The following is a 17164-nucleotide window of genomic DNA, read 5'->3' on the forward strand; positions in this document are numbered from 1 at the left end:
AGTAACAGTGTAGGAATACTCTGTTACAAGTACAAGTCCTGTATTCAAAAGGTTACTAAAGTAAAAGTAACATGATTAGCATCAATACTTAAAGTACCAAAAATATAATTATTAAATATGTAAATTCACCGATTCCAGAATAATATATGTTTTGATTATAATGATTGATCATTAAAGTGTTATCAAAGCTGGTAAAGGGTGCAGCTAGTTTTAATTATTCTGTATGCTGCAGGGTAGCTTGTGAATTGACTCCAGGTGGTAACTAAAGTCTGATTTAAGTGTTGATTATATTTCACATTATTTATCAAAATGTGCAAAGTAAACCAAGATAATAAATAGATGTAGTGAAGTAAAGTACACAGATTACCTCTAAATTGTAGTGGAGTAGAAGTAGAAAGCAGAAAATGGAAATATCTCAAAGTATCTCAATATTGTACACCAGTACAGTACTTGAGTTAATGTACTTAGTTACTTCCCACCTCTGCCCTAATGTTAATTTAAATGGAAAATAACTTTTTTTTAACAGAACACGGCTAACAGAATCAGTCTGGAGCTAGCTTAACTTACCGAGGCAGGTAAAGTGAGGTTAGCATATTAAAGGTGGGGTAGGTAAGTTTGAGAAACCGGCTCGAGATACACTTTTTTGTTATATTCCATGGAATGCTCTTAACATCCCGATAGCAATGAATATCTGAAGTGCTTTGACAAAAAATCCATAAAAAAATGTCATCTGTGGAAGCCGTAGTACTGTAAAAAGCACGACCAATCATTTTAGCCGGCCCGGCTAAAATAACTGGATGGCCTACCCAGAGCCGTATAATAGAAGAGTTACGACATCTCCGTTCACTCCAATGGACCAGTTTTTTTTACAGCAATGGCGGATCGTGGAGCCGTCAATAGTTCCCCGGAAGTTAGCTTGCCGCTGACTTCCGGGGAACTATTGCGGCCAGCAACACAGTAGAGTTGCAGCATAATAGACCGTTCGTGATGGACTTTTAAAGGTAAGAAGACCTTTAAAGATTTATATTGCAGATATTATCAGCACATCTGAGTCAAATGAACATATGTATTAAAGGATGTTAGTGGATTATCCCTAAATCAGTAGATTTAGGGAACGTTTACAGATAACAGATTAGGCTAGGATACCGGATAAAGTTAGCAACACACGTTAACCATGAACAGCTATTAATCCGTTCTCCTAATGTTATTTCATCCAACGTTGTGGAATTAGAGAAAAAGGGCTTCTTAACGTGATTTTTTTGTGGGGTGGAGGAATATAATATTAGTTAAATATAACATTGGGGCACGTGTGATTGTAATGAGTGGAGGTGGAGAAATTACGATCTCCATTTTGGAGTAGGCCTACAAACTAGTATAATAAAGTTAACGTTACACAATAATAAGGAAGAGAGCTATTTGATATTAATTTAGAGTGCATATTTGAGACTTCCAAACAGAATTAAAAAACGTAATTTATGGGTGAGTGTTTTTAGTGTATTCTGTTGATTATTACCTGTCTGTATTATGTTGCAGCACAGCTGATTTTGAAATGATGGCAAAGTGAGAGTGAAAACACAAGGTAAATGTAATACTACTGTTGTATATAAGTAAGCATACTAAACATGTATTCTATCACTGTATTATATAAGTAATCTTGTTAGTGTATATTAGTAACCTACTGTATGGCAGGTGGAGGGGCAGTGATGTTACAGGTGGAGGACTTACTGGACATGTATACACTCATTACATACTGTACGTAAAATACGACCAAGAATGTGAGACAACTTTATACAAATTCATATCACATCCATTACTGATGCCATTTGTCATACTTTGTTAAACTCACAAATAATAAAGTTCCATAACTTCAGTTGGAAACAAAGACCACACCTTATCTCCCCAAGGCAATTTCCCATCCAATAGGTGTGCTATATAGGTGTGTATAACCCTTTCTCCTGTCTGTTTCTCCCTCTTTCAGCACAAGAACCAGAGGGGGATTCAATAGAGCCTGAATACCTGCACTGAGACCCTCACCCTGCACCCTGAGTCTCAACTCTCAGAGTTTTTCAAGCCTTTCCCTGTTATTTGTATTAAACCAAACATTAAGCTTCCCAATGGTGTGGTCTTCGTTTTGTGAAAAAGTGCAAATGCAGTGTTTGAATATGATTACCTCACATGTTTTGTTGCGGCTGTCTGTTTTGATTGTTAAATTGCTCCTGCTGACTTGAGCTAGCCATTTTTTCCTCCTCTCTGTGTCAGTGGGGAAGCCGTACATTCTCATTCGTACTCCTTTCTCTGAGCGATTGGAGCATCCCCAGGCAGCACAGCAAACCATGGTGGAGACTATATGCCAGGACAACACGGAGGAAAAGGCACAGACAAACTGCATGACATGCTATTCAATGTTTATTGAATTCCATGTATTTACAATGGATGTTCCTAAAACAACACTTTTAACATCATAATCATGTTGCTGCTAGTCCATTGATAGTCACCTGTTGGTCTCCTGTCCTTTCTGAAAGTCATAAAGATGACATTAGTCATTTAGATTACTTATGTCCTCAAGTACCATGGGATTACTGAAACCACCATGAATTAAAAAAATGGTAGAAATTAATCTAATCTAAATTTTGAAGCATTCCTTGCCATCCCCTCCCTCTAAATATATCAATAAACATTAGGAAGTGATGCTCCTGACTACCATACCTGTTTAAGAAGATAATATTTGTTTTAAATAATTCAAAGCAATACACAACAGCAACAGGCTCTTTAACCAAGGCAACAGCCTAACATGTATATTTTAACAAGTAAACTAGCTGTTCACACTATTCCTAATATTATCCATAAATATTAGCAGATTCTATTTATTTTTTAAAACATATTGATGTAAATACATACACATATCGGTATGTTGTATAAATATTGCAAATCAAGACCTTTATTCACTACTTATTACCAAAAATCGTAGTTCTATCTCCGGTAATAATGCATTCAAATGTCCCGCCACGAACTTCCGGGGAACTATTGACTCTCCCTGAACCACGTGACGATCAAGCATTTTGGACTTCCTCATAACTCTCTCTCTATATGGCGCTGGGCCCACCTGCCTGTCAGCCTTCCATCTGTGCACAAACTTATCTCGTGCCCTCATTGGTCATGTGCGCGTTCGTGGTGTGTGGAGGAGGGGGCTCTATAAGGAAGTGGCAGATTTTTCCGGTTGGGTATTTTCAAATTCTAGCGCACTCGAGCTGGTTTCTCAGAAAAACGGCCCTCCTGATGTTCTTTGTACCTTCTCCATTGAAAAAAGTAACTTGTATGTAACTGTTCAAACTAAATTAAACTGTGCTCTTATATTATTCATCACTTTCTGCTCATTCTAAGATCAACAATATGAAACGCAGCAGCAGCTCGTTCTTCTCACGTCACTTTCTAACACCGGAAACTGCACTGTAAAACGTATTAAAAACATTTTTTGTTTGTTGATAGTTAAACATAATATTACTTTAACATTTCACCTGTAGTTTCATCACATTTTGTTCTCATACTACTAAATGTAATGTACTAACACATTTAATTCAACTGAAAATAACGTTTTTTAACGGCTAAGGGAAACAGTCCTGGAGCTAGTTTAACTTACCGAGGCAGGAGAAGAGCTGTTAGTCCATTAAGAAGAAAACTGCACTCCTGAAGTTCTTCGTACCTTCTGTAGTGAAACATGTCACTGTAATAAGTCATGAATAACACTTAAATTACTGTTCGGGATAAAATATCAACTACGCAGCTCCTCATTCCTCTCAGGTTCACTGTCTCTGACCGGAAACTGCTCTGTAAAACTTCAGTACAGTTTTAGTTAAAGTTTGGACTTGAGGATCCACATCTTTAATTTAAGATTAATATTGTAATGCATTGTTTTTTACTCAACATTAGTTTAAAAATATCATGTGTTCAATACATGAATTATTCATTTTTAATTCCACATTCATCAGCGAAAACACTTTCCTACACTTCATGAGTTTAATCAATACAGCATCATCTTCCCTAATGTTAAACATACATTCAAACATATGTTAGGTTAAAGTCAATATCATCTTTTCTTGAGTATTTCCATGTACTACTACATTATACAATATACTTCATTACACAGCTAGAAGCATTTTACTCTTTGCTCTGTTGTTTTTCCTCTGAAAGCTATTTGTTTCTCTCTTATATTGCAAGATGTTAATGTACTGATTGAGCGCTTAGCAAGTGACCAAAAGCATGCATTTGCAGGGACTTCCTGTGAAGCTGAACGTTTTATTTTGGGATACATATTTCTCTGTAAGGAAGACATCTTTTAGCAAATTGCGTGAGAGGTAGTTTCCTGTGTTGTGAAGGTACAACATTCTCAGCTACAGTCTGGCTGAACCACTCTAAAGACTACACATTTATTATATATATTATAAGATATTAAAAAGAACAGAAAAGCCAATGTTGATCGGAGACACATTAGAAAAAGGTACAACAATTTAGGAAATCTAATAATCAAATAGAAGTGACTCATACTGGTAGCTGATCACACTTCTAACCACAGGAACAAAAAGACAGAGACCCATTTTAAAATATGCAACACCTGATGAGCACACATCTGGGGAGTATATCTGTAAATATAAAAAGGGAAATGACGTTATATAGAAAATGGCAGAAATACAAAGTGTACTCACTAAAAAACCAAGAAGATCAAACCGTGGTAAACTGCAAGCCAACAATACATTCTTTACACCATTTCCCAAAAACTTTGGATAAGATCAAACTTTATTGATACCCAGGAGAATTGTTGTGTCTCAGCTGCAGATCAGAGTCGGAACACTACCAATATAGAATATAGTGTAAATATTGACAACAAGCAAAAACAACTTAATCCTGTTTCCTTTGGTTGGGCCATTTATCATATTTACACTTATCTGATATCCGTTTTTACATTTAACAAAAGTTTTTATGGATAAAAAAGCAAGAGATGTAAAAAACGTTCCCCCACTAGCATTATTGTTTGGGTCTGTGACCGGGGATAAAGCGTGTGGACATTTTTTAAAGGATGCCGCCTAAAGCTACTGTTTTATGAGCCCAGAGTTAAATAACCCTAACTGTATTTTATGAATTAGAAGCAGTGTCAATGTTGTAGTAATCTTCGGTTTCATCTCCATTTGGTCGTGTATATCTGGCGTGAGTGTGAACAGAAGAGATTTCCACAGGAGGAGATCTGCTCCGGCCCGGCCTCCCCCGATATCATCGTACACTCGGTCGGTCTACAGGAGAAGAGGGTGTGAATATCAGCTGGTTCAACAAACACTTATGATCTGGTTTACCAAAACTTACCTCTGTGACGAAATCATATTGTGTTTCCACAGGAGGTTCTGAAAAACACAGCAGTACGTTTAGATAATGACACTACACTGGAAAAACATCTTGCTCAGTCAAATGGAGACAAAAACAGATTCATCCCTCATCAACTGTCATGATCCCATTTTTGTTTATCGGTTTCCTGTTTTATTATGAAAAGTGTTCTTCCCTTGTCATGTCTGTTTGTGCTTCCTGTCCTTGTGTGTGTTTTCCTTTCTGTTTTGATTGTGTGTCCTGCTCTGCCACCTTCTGAACTCCTGCACTTTGTTGGTTTTCTGTTTAGTCTTTGTCAGATTCTTGTATGTCGTTGTTCTTCGTGTTTAGGAACTTCTGTTCTGTTATTTGCGAGTACTTTAACTCTGAATGTTGTGTCTGTTTCAAAGGTTATTGTACAAGTGGAGAAAGATCATGCAGTTCAAACTTTTCTGTGATAAATGGAAAGTTCATGTGTGTTACCTGGTTCCTCACTTTTGGCTTTACAAGTCCTCTTCCTGCAGAATACCAGCACAGACAGTGATGACACGATGACCAGGACGACCAGAGTCAGACGCACATACAGGATCCCACCTGTGGTTGTTGGAGCACAAACACAGGTCTGTTTTACACTGACAGTTAGTGGTAAGCAGGGTATCTTTGGGGGGAGTATTCTACTGCAGGTCAATAGTATATGCCACATAGAAGTGGTTACATCTGATTAGCTGTCTATTTAAATGTTCAGGTTGTAAAGAGTGTATACAGGCAAGAACATAGTTATGGAAGAATATCATTGCCATCCCTATGCTCTATTATGTCTCATTGGTTGTTAAAGCTTTATTTATTAAAAATGTGTGTGGATGTACGTGTGGTTTTAGGGGAGGCTGGTGAAGATGTGGAGCTTTCACTTTGGTTTGATGTTTCTGTAGAGGCTGATGGGACGGATGATGAAGGAGAAGAAGTGGTCAGAGCTGTGAACAAAAACAAGCAAGAAGTCCTGATGAGAGAAATTAGATCCTCCTGAGTGTCTGTGTGTGTCAGCTGAACTAAATTGAGTTTAAAACATCAGCAGCTGTCAGTGAAAACTGTCTTCAGAGACATGAACAAACATTTTCATTATCAAGCAGAAACTCACCATCAGTGACGATGAGCCTAAACCTCTGGTATAGATCGTTAGAGGAAGTTCTGCTCAGACCACACCTGTACCATCCTGAGTCAGACTGGGTCAGCTGTTTGATGCTCACATACAGAACATCTCCTGTTGGAAATCTATGAGTATATCTGATGCTGTATCTGCCTTTTTCCTGATCTGATTTACTCGTTTCAACAAGATTGTCTCCTTTTTTACATTCTTCCTTGCAGAAGTACTTCTTGTATCTATATTGAGTAAAGTTGCATTGAACTACAATATTTCCTCCAGTTCTAGCATCGATTGTTTTTTCGGCAGAAGGACCACCATCCAGCATTGCTGTTGAAAAAAACAAACAATCAAAAGTTACAATGTGTAGATTACAAATCTTAGTTTCACCATGTGTGTGTTTTAAAAACTTGATCCAGTCACTGAGGGTTAAGGTGTGACTCTTTAATGAAACGGATTTTTAACTTAAAGGTCCCATGATGGCCATTTCTACTGATCATAATTCCATTGTTGAGGTCTACTAGAATAGATTTATCATCCAAACTCACATTGGTTTCTCATACAGCATCTCTGTATTCACTCTCTGTCCTAAACGCCATGTTGGAGCTTCTGCCCCCTCTTTATATTAGATTTGAATGCTTTAATAAAATAGTTGGCTTTGACATTTTTATTATAAATAGTATCTGATTGAGGTTAACTGATAATTCAATATGTGAACTTTAGGATGAAGATTTGTTGCAAAGACTGACATTTATTTTTTAAATAATTTCTTTATCCCTTGAAATGATCATTGTTATATTATTACATTACTGAGTTACCTTGAATTCATTTGCTCATAACTTCCCTAAAACATGACTTATCTAAACACTTCTGCATTAACTGTTCTTGAGAAAAGATGAGCTCGTCTCTTTGTGTAGAAGTGTTTTAAATGGTGAGGTTTAAGTAGAATGCATGTTTTAGGGAAGTACTGAGCATACAGTGAATGACATTTGGACTATACAGCATTAGTTGTGTTAGAGTTAGTTAACGGATGTTTTAATATATTTCTGCTCTTGTAAAACACGGGCCCCAATTAATTTAACTTTCTTTAAGACTTTTCTCCATTTTGGGATTCTTTGTTCACCGTGGAGTCATGCTAGAAAAAGTTATCAAATTCAAGATGATCTAAAAATTGTAAATTGGGGGCAAAGTATTCCTTTAAATCCCGACCGCAGACACAAACCACCAGTTCAGTTGTTAATATTTTCTATTGATCTCAATCTATTACTAATTGTCTTACTTGTTAACAGAACACAGAGCGGCCATATGATCTACTTCATTCAGATAAGAGCACACACAACAGATCAATATGCTCGTGCCCCCGGTATTAAATTCTTCATCAATAATATTCTAAACAATAATATTAAAAAACACTTGTATACTTGTGTCAGTTTCGGTTTATCAGTTACTTTCAGAAGACATGTAGGATTTAGATAGTTAGTGGTGAAAAGGTAAAACTATTATTAAGACAAGGAAGAAGATTCAGTTTTTAGTAGAAACTCACCATCAATAAAGATGATTTCAATATACTCGTATGAAGCCTTTGTCAAAGATGTATCCGCACCACACCTGTAGCGTCTGGAGTCAGACTTGGTCAGCTGAGTGATGGTGACAGAAAGAACTCTATCTTTATAATCAATGCTGTATCTGCCTCTCTGAGCTGTGGCATCAGTTGTTTCAATGAGAATGTCTTCTTTATCACATGGTTCCTTACAGAAGAACTTCCTGATTCCAAAAGAAGGAATGGAGCATTTAACTGTGACATCTGCTCCTTCAATTCCTGAAAAGACAGAGAGTTGGGCACTGACGAGACCGGTGCTTCCATCCTGCAGAGCTGAACAAAAGATGAACAAAAGATGAACCATCATTAGTAGTGGTCTGTACTTCCTGTAAGATGCTGCAGTCTGAAAACAACACTTCCTGTTTCACATTAACACAGATCCTCAGAGTTAAACCACAGCCTGTGACTGAAGGTCACCATCAGCACTGCAGGTTAATGTTACCGTTTGGTCTGAGATCTTTATCCTTCTTTAGACACAAATACTACATAAAGTCTCCATCTGTAACTTTAAGAGTTACATTAAAGCAAATCCTTAAAGTACATAACCTAAAAAGTGTTTAATGTCAACACCACTTTTTTTATTTATGACATTTTTTAACAAAACACTTCGATAGATAGATATAAACTTTATTTATCCCAGCAGTGTCAAGCCGTACGTGAGTTATAAATGTTTAAAAGATACAATAAGATACAAATATAATAAAAAGTTCAAATTAACATTAGCGACATGTATATATAGTAAGAATACAAATCAAAATATGAATAAATGAATCAAGAAAATAATTTGGAGATTCAATGATTATGAAAACAATCCTATACTTTAGTCGTAATGACTTCATGTTACTAATTCAGTAAGCAGATAATAACTGAGTTTAATGATGATGTACAGTTAGTTTGAGGAAGTGAAGCATGTCATTGGTTGCATAGGTACTAAAAAGCCTGATTTTGGAATATTTGAATAACTCGTACTGATGAAGCCTTGCATTAAGTCAAGAATAACAGAAAAAGAAAACAAATTAAATTACTACAGTAACATGAAAATAAAGTGATGTACTCACAGAAGAGGAGGAAGAAGCAGATCAAATTGTGACAGACTTTCATGCTGAGACTCTGATGGTTTATCACTGACTCTTTCTTCACTGGCTAACCAGGAACTTGTTACTTCTTTAAATGATGAAGTCCCTCCTCCAAACACAACACAGCTCTACTCTCCTCCCCAACGCACAAACACTATGGTCTAAAAATAGTCCATTGAAAGTTGAACTGAATTCAAAATGTTAGTAATTATCAGCAAATGTACTTTTCAGTTTCAGTAAAAGTTATCATTATGCACCAATCTCATCTCTCAATTTCACAGTGTGTCTAACAAATACATGTCGGAGCATTTTAATGTTGTAGTGTGTCAAGGTGGAGCCAATTTGATATAAGTAGTCAACACATTCTCACTCCCAACTCGGCCTATGTTGACGTTATGTCAGGGTCCCTGTCGTCACTTTCCAACGCAAGGGGGGGCCCTTTAGCGTCGAGTTTCAACTATCAGGGAGTCCCATTGACTTGCATAGAGCTCCCTGAACGTTGGTAATAGACGAGTTGGGATTGCGGCGAAATGCTCTCCGCAGATCCATTCTCACAGCGTTTATCAACCTTTTCTTACTCAATATCAAGCCACACTTATTGTGTTTACTTCTTTATTTTAATTGAATAATGTCGGACTTTTGTTGCCGTCAGTTAGGGGGAGAGTGGGGGCTCAGAATACTGAAATCTGTATTGCTTCATCGTTTTTTCCTTCTAATTTTGTATTATTTTCCAAACCCCACTGCAGTCAGCATGTTGTTGTGTCCTTGAGACACTTCACCCCAAATTGCTCCTGTGGGGATTGTCCACAGTATTGAGTAGGCTATGTAAGTCGCTTTGGATAAAAGCGTCTAACAAGTAACATGTAATGTAATGTAATGTAAACTCATTATAATTATTACCAATTCCAACTGGTGTGTGTTGCATTTCCTCATCCCTAGTGGGGACCAGAGTTGGGTGTAACGCGTTACAAAGTAATAATGTAATAATATTACTTTTGTCGGTAACGGAGTAGTGTAACGCGTTACTTTTATAATTCAGTAATCACACTACAGTTACTAACATTGCCCCGACACGCGTTACTTCGTTACTTTTATAAAATCAGTCATAATCACACTGACAGACAAGAGGAGTTTCCGCCGCAGGTTTATATGTACGTAATCTGCGCGACTTGCGCGTCCACATCTCCACGTGCAGTGCTGCATAAACATGGCTGAGTCAGCGATAACTTTCGAGGGGTAGAGGTATGCCCATTATTTTGAGTTCGTCCGAAGAATAGACAGGAATGTGACGGTGAGGTGCAAACTGTGTCCAGCCCAGAAGCTGTTATCCACTGCTGCAAACACCACGTCAAACCTCAACAAACACCTGCAAAGAACACATGCTAAGGTGAAGCTAATAGCTAAGGACCCCCGAACCCAGAGTGAGGATGTTGTGAGTGCGCCGCCGCCGACTCCGAAGCAGCACAAATGAGAATTTGGAGGACCGGTAACCAAAGCAGAGATGGACAGGCTTGTAGCATCCTTCATAGTAGAGGTAATGTTGCCCATTTGCACAGTGGAATCACCCATCGCATCGTTCAGAGATATACTGCGCAAAATACAGATAGCAGGAGACAGAGGACAGCCATAGTCAGAGCTATCTGGATCAGTCTTATGCGACAATGGAAACTGAACTAAAGAGAACATTTGAAACTTAGCAGTCTGCGTGATCTGCCTGTAGGGAGGGGCGGGCCGGCCCTGCGAGTAAAGTAACGAGTAAAGTAACGAGTAAAGTAACGAGTTACTTTATGTAGAGAGTAACAAAGTAGTGTAATATATTACTTTTTTTTAAAGTAATATGTAATATATTACTTTTTTTTAGTAACGACCCCATCTCTGGTGGGGACGTAACAATGTGGCACACACCATAATGTCGCTTTACAAAGATACAAAGTGAGCCTTTTTGGGGTTTTTTCTTCAGGTTTTCTCAATGGAAGGTGCATGGTTGAATAATAATAAGACAAAGTAGAGCAGTGTTAGAAATTGAGAGGGGAAAAAATGCCCCGAAAATTGCGAATGAGAAGAAACAAAATGAAATGTCCACGTTTTTTTTTTTAGATATATTTACAAGTTCGTCTGATATTCTAATCCCACATTATGTTTTTGATTCTGTGTCTGGTTATGTGCCATCTTCACCTCTGGTAACCTGCAGGTCAGAGATTTCTCCAGAAGTTGAATGGAATCCAGTTGAGGCTAAAATTAGGGTTTATGTGATACCATTTTCATCACGTTTTGTAGAGTGTCTCATAATTAAATGTAGTTAAGAAAAGTATTGTGTTTACATCAAGCTATGTCTGTTTCGACTTTCGAGGTAAAACTGAACTAAGCAGTGTGCTTGAGACTTGGCTGTCAGAAACTCCTAATAGTTTCCTGATTGTATTTTTCTCTTACAGCTTTCCTCTTGCAGGTGTTTGTGCAGCAGTTGTAGTTCCACGTGTTCACCAGCAGAGGGCGCCCTGCTGCAGCTGAAGCGATGACGCAGCTAACTCTCAGATTCCTCAGGTCAGACGTAGAAGAACAACAGGAGTTAAATGTGTCACTCCAGCGTGAAAATAGATTATAAACTACTACACCTATGTATTGTTTTTCACTGGTTGCGTTCACCACAATGACAGATCTGAGGTCAGACGGTGCAGCTGCGTTAAATGTCACTGATGCTGCCGATTCTCTCTGCACAGCTGACGAGTGTAGCTGTAAATAAAGTCCCATCGTCCTCCTCATAACATCACCATGGTGACGAGGCTGAGAGCTGCTGCCGTTGAGACACCTGTTGCTATGGCAACTGTCACGGAGCAGGCCTGAAGAGCCAACATGGCCGCCAGTGACTAAACTCAGAGATGCTGTCACTCAGTCAATGTTTCCTGCCGAGTTTGTGATGAAAAAAACAACAACCAGGACAATAACTGAACATGTGGCCCAGGTTTTTTAAACATAGTTGTTATATCAGCTGCGAAATGGAAGGAATTGACATTTAATTCCTTTGCAGCTGTTGACAGAAAAGACATACAATGTTGACTTATTGTTTCTTTACTTACAGTCCAGGGGAAACGCGCTCAATGAGGATCATCATATTCAGCCTTACCGTAAGTACCCCAAAACTCATCATATAGGCAGTATGTAACAAGACGCTTGACTAGACATAGGAAAAGACCACCTATTTCATAGACTTTAAAGTCTTAAAAAGAAAAGCAAGACAAATCTTCTGTCCTCTGTATGAAGCACTCTTGCTGTAAGCTGCACAAACCACAGTTTGTTGTTCTCAGCTGTTCACTTCAAGTCATGTGTTTCATATACATCATCATTTATTCACTAAGGCTTTTTCTAGAAAATGTACATCGTTGCCACTCAGGCTCTTTAATGCAAACAGATGGCTGCAAACCCTTGTAGCGTAACAGCAAAGTCAGCATACACAACACTGACGGCTTTTATTATTTACACCTGTGCTTTTCCTTTTGTGACATTTAAAAACCCACAATTTGAAGGCCATTTCTGGTTATAAAACTAACTACATATCTGTCTTCACTCACCCTTTTTTAGCTGTGGGTCATGTGCTTTGAAGAACCCTGAACTGTGCGGCAGCATGTGTCTGTTTTCACATCACGCTTTGATTCCCAAAATCTGCATTAGGCAGGATTTTCAGACCCAGCTGTCCTCTCACTCTGAATTTATGAACTCAGCAGAGCGTCTCGTCCCCACAAACTCGCTCCACATTCAGGGCCGAGATAAACAGCCCTGAATGATCATAAAACCCCAAACAATCTGTGTATTTAACAGCTTAGTCAACTGTTTATTTATATCCTGTTCGTTTATTTCATGCCAGAGGGATATTTGACTTGACTTGTGATCTTGGTGTTTTGTCACAACAAAAACAAAATTAAAGAAATCTCAGATGATTCATATAATAATAGTGTCTTGTAATTTTGGGTGGAAATAACTAATTTAATACAAAATATATTGAATTTGTACCCTTGTAGTAAATGCATTGCAGTAATTTGTTTTGCGTAATCAATTATTTCACTCTTGCTGAAAATACATTATTGTCCTAGTGAAATAACCTCAATTGAAAACACATTGTCCAATTATAATTAATTAATATTCGCTTTGTTCAAAATGTAGTTTTCTTTTAAGACAATCAATGTTTACTATCATTCATTCACAAAGGTTTTTCAGGACTTTTCCCAGAAAATTATTATTCAAAAAGAATGTAATAGAATTGCATTAATGTTAAATAAAATCATATTGAAATCTTCCTATGTTAATTTAGATGTATGTATTAGATTAAATCAATATGTTGTTGTCTTTGAAACATCATGGTTATAACTTGAGCAGAAACACTAAACAAAAGGCTTATTGCAGGAGGATTTGTCCCAAACATTAGGTAGGTCAGGTGCAACACAAAATCCACAGTGTACCTTTTTAGATTTAATTTATCAAACAAAAATAAACTCAACAAGGATATTTTTCAATTTTCACAGTTTACTGACATTGTCTTAAATTATTTCTGGGTGTGATCCATCAGAAATCTCATGGACATCATGATTCAAATTTCATTACATTTGTGAGGTCACAGGGTGCATGGAAACACAAACAAAAAATACAAAAACCCCTCGTTGTCGCCTTCCTGTCTCATCCTGATCCCATCGCACACACTACCTCCCTCTCTGACATCATCAGACACAAACTTGAGCACGACACGTTGAGCAAAAACACAACAGACTGCAACCAGCAGATTGACCTCTGATTATTGCACAAAGCCCTGAAAGAGACAGAAGCAGTAAAACCCCCCAAATCCAGGACCAGATTCACAAAACCTAAACAACATAGTCTCAAGTGCCATTTTAAAGTTGAACTCTCTTAAATAATTATTCAACATTTTCTGAAATATACCCATTTAGGTTTGCTCAGAGAGTGAGCCACAATGCTGAATATTCATCTCCTCTGTGTTAAAATGCAGGACATATTTCTTGTTCGACAGTCAATGCAAGGACTGTGAAATCACATTCTAGGAAATGCGATATGGAATAAACATTCAAAATCAAACGTTGTGCTAAGCTAGGCTAACCACCTCTCTATAAACTTTGTATTGAACACACAGGCATGAGACTTCAATTCATCTTTTTATCTGACTTTCCAAAAAATAAAGAATGAACACATTTCCCCTCTATTCTTCATGTAAAAAATAAAGAACAAAAAACACATCTCAATAAAAATATTGTTGTATCGGAGTAATCACAGCTATGACATTACTGTATAAAGTTTCCCTTTTAAGAATTTTCCTGGGTGTGAAGGGTGGAAAAAAACGTTTGACCTCAGATCGACAGATGATGAGTTAGATGCATGCTTCACAGAATGCACTGTAACCAGCCACAACATAGTCACATGGCTCCCTCAATACAATTTAACATATTAAATCATACGTGATTCCGAGCTCCACTTCCTCTTAGATAATATGTCAAAATCAAAGCTGTGAAAAATAGAGGACAATGACTTGAGCACTTATGACACTTTAGGCAATCATTGAAATGCTTGTTCTGTGCTAATCAGGAGTTAGCATGCTAGGTTTAGTTTGTCATAATAAAGCTTGCTTATGCTAACAGTTGATTTTACATGACATCTATATACATACACAAGCATAGCAGGTTGTTGGTGAAAAGCAGAATTCATCTACTGAAGGCAAAATAAAGGAAAAAGTATATAAAACTAATATAATTATAAAATATACTTTTACATCATACAGTGATTGTTGTTCTAGATTGTCTACAAACCAAAGTTATACAATATCTTTGGCTAAACACGACTAATACGTTGGTATCAAACGTTACACTTTCTCTCTCTCTGGCACACACACACACACACACACACACACACACACACACACACACACACACACACACACACACACACACACACACACACACACACACACACACACACACACGTGCACGCACACACACACACACACACACACCACACGTGCACGCACACACACACGCACACACGCACACACACAACATTTAAAAAATAAACCTTAAATATATTCATTTGACGAGTCCAACTTTGTGACCTGTAAACGGTCTTGATTTCCTCCAAACCTCGACAGAATATGAAAATAAATTGACATTATCTTATTTTAACAAAATTGCATTGAACAGTTTCAGTATATACATATCATTTCACCCTGATTAGTCTCAGATTAATGCTGCCACCCATATTGTCTTCTGGCATGTATGTGACAAGATAACAGATATATCGATATTTGTCACCAGTGTAAGCCCAACGTAAGTAAGGAGATTTAAGGACTGTTGTTGTGATGATCCGGTAATCCTTTAAAAGAATAGGATTATATTTAGTAAAAAGAAAAGCTACCTGAGATTCAGGCTGGATGAGAATCTTATTGAGTCATTTAAAGATCAAATAAATCTTAATTTCATTTAGATGAGAAGAGTGATACCTATTTTACATATGTCCAATAAGAAGCTCCAGCCAGCAACTCTGTATCGCAGCGTACCATATAGGCTCTAAACAATGGGAAACATTGTCCAAAGGTAAAGAATATCTGCCTATCAAATCCTCTAAAGCTTAAAAATAAACATGTGTTCTTGCATGTTTAGTTTTACTGGGAGCTATTACTGCTTTATGATTTTTTCAAACTGTATATAAATTCAGAACGAGCAGGAAACTGAACAGGATTTTGGTATTTGGTACTGACCAATCACATTTGAGTAGGATTTGGTGGCATGAAATAGAGGCAGAAAGCGTTTGCTGAAACACAATATCCGAGCTCATCGACTAACAGCAATTTGATTATTTCTATCTGAAGCTAAATAATTCAAAGTGAACTGACTCTAAACTGGCTACTTCAGTCAATCAAGTATCAATCACCTCGTCTCTTAACTCCAACTCCATCCTCATATCTTAAATTACTAACGGCAACAGTAAAAAAATGGCTGGTGCTTGAAAGAAGTCTGTGTATCAGGCTTATCGTCTTCAGACAAAATTGCCTGCTGGAGGATTTATACCTGATCTAACTAGCCTACCTTCTTCTGGTATGTATGCTAAGTAAGCTAAGCTAGTCTAATGACTGTAGCTCCATATTCAACATACATTGGGATCAATAATCTCATCTAACTTTATGCGAGAGAAAACAAAGAAAGGGTCGTCCACAAAATGTCAAACTATGGCAACCCTTGATTTGAAAACCGATATATAAATCCTTTTTGGACAGCTATGATCACTAAATGCAGCAGAATACTAAGAACTAAATAGAAACCGGATTGAACATTGCTGCATGTAGACTTGTGAGCCCTCCCTAAATATCTTATTCATTTACACTCCAAGTCTGTGAGAGATTAAAAGGGTAAACAACCCAGGATGAAAACTGTGAAAGTGGTGCCAGAACAACAACAACAGTTTGGTGCAACATTGTGGAAGAGGATTTAGAGGCTGTTTGATCATCCTCCAACCGGCTTACAATTTTTTTAAATTTCACCCTAAAGTCACCCTTTTGACAATTTATGGCACAGAGACGGAATCAAAGGCAGTTAAACCAGATAAAGGAGATGTAGAAACGTTTCCACAAGGCAACACAACCGATATGTGTTATTTTAGAGCAGTCACAGGCGGTCTGGTGTGTGAAGAGTCCGACTGGTGCGTCCAGTGAATCTGTTAATGATGCAGAGTCTGAAGCTAATGCAGCTCTTTAGTGTCCTTTACTTGTACAAACCTGCAGAAACTCATTTCTATAGCAATCTTTCCATCAGAAGTTTCTTGTTCTTGTCAGACTGTAGCGTTGGTTCAGTTTGTCAGTTTAGGTTCTCCAGCGATAGGAAGATTGCCATACATTTGTGTTCATTTGAACCTTTTTCTGGAGATTACTTGTTGGTCTGACCCTCAGTTGCAACTTTGGCCATGTTGTTCTTATATTTCTGAAACCCTATGAATAGATTCTTTTATGCTCTGATG

At 37.6% G+C, this 17164-nt stretch overlaps 1 protein-coding gene across 1 annotated transcript; it reads right to left on the minus strand.

Moving 5' to 3' along the window:
- Window positions 1-4514: 4514 nt before the first annotated feature.
- LOC117478583 (polymeric immunoglobulin receptor-like) lies at window positions 4515-9203 on the minus strand. The gene is made up of 8 exons (XM_034125587.1): window positions 9146-9203; window positions 8031-8360; window positions 6485-6817; window positions 6216-6320; window positions 5833-5943; window positions 5353-5390; window positions 5227-5282; window positions 4515-4560 (listed from the first exon to the last, which is right to left on the minus strand). The coding sequence occupies exons 1-8, from the start codon at window positions 9186-9188 to the stop codon at window positions 4515-4517; spliced, it is 1062 nt and encodes a 353-aa protein (XP_033981478.1). The 5' UTR covers window positions 9189-9203.
- Between the last annotated feature and the right edge of the window lie 7961 nt (window positions 9204-17164).

Source organism: Trematomus bernacchii, unplaced genomic scaffold (assembly GCF_902827165.1).
Source record: "Trematomus bernacchii unplaced genomic scaffold, fTreBer1.1, whole genome shotgun sequence".
NCBI classification, from domain to species: domain Eukaryota; kingdom Metazoa; phylum Chordata; class Actinopteri; order Perciformes; family Nototheniidae; genus Trematomus; species Trematomus bernacchii.

Coding starts and splice junctions, on each gene's coding strand:
- LOC117478583 (XM_034125587.1), bottom strand. CDS start 9,188: ATGAAAGTCTGTCACAATTTGATCTGCTTCTTCCTCCTCTTCT. Junction 5,283..5,352: donor AATATGATTTCGTCACAGAG/GTAAGTTTTGGT, acceptor CTTCTCCTGTAG/ACCGACCGAGTGTACGATGA. Junction 4,561..5,226: donor GCCGGAGCAGATCTCCTCCT/GTGGAAATCTCT, acceptor TCCTGTGGTTAG/AAGTGTGATCAGCTACCAGT.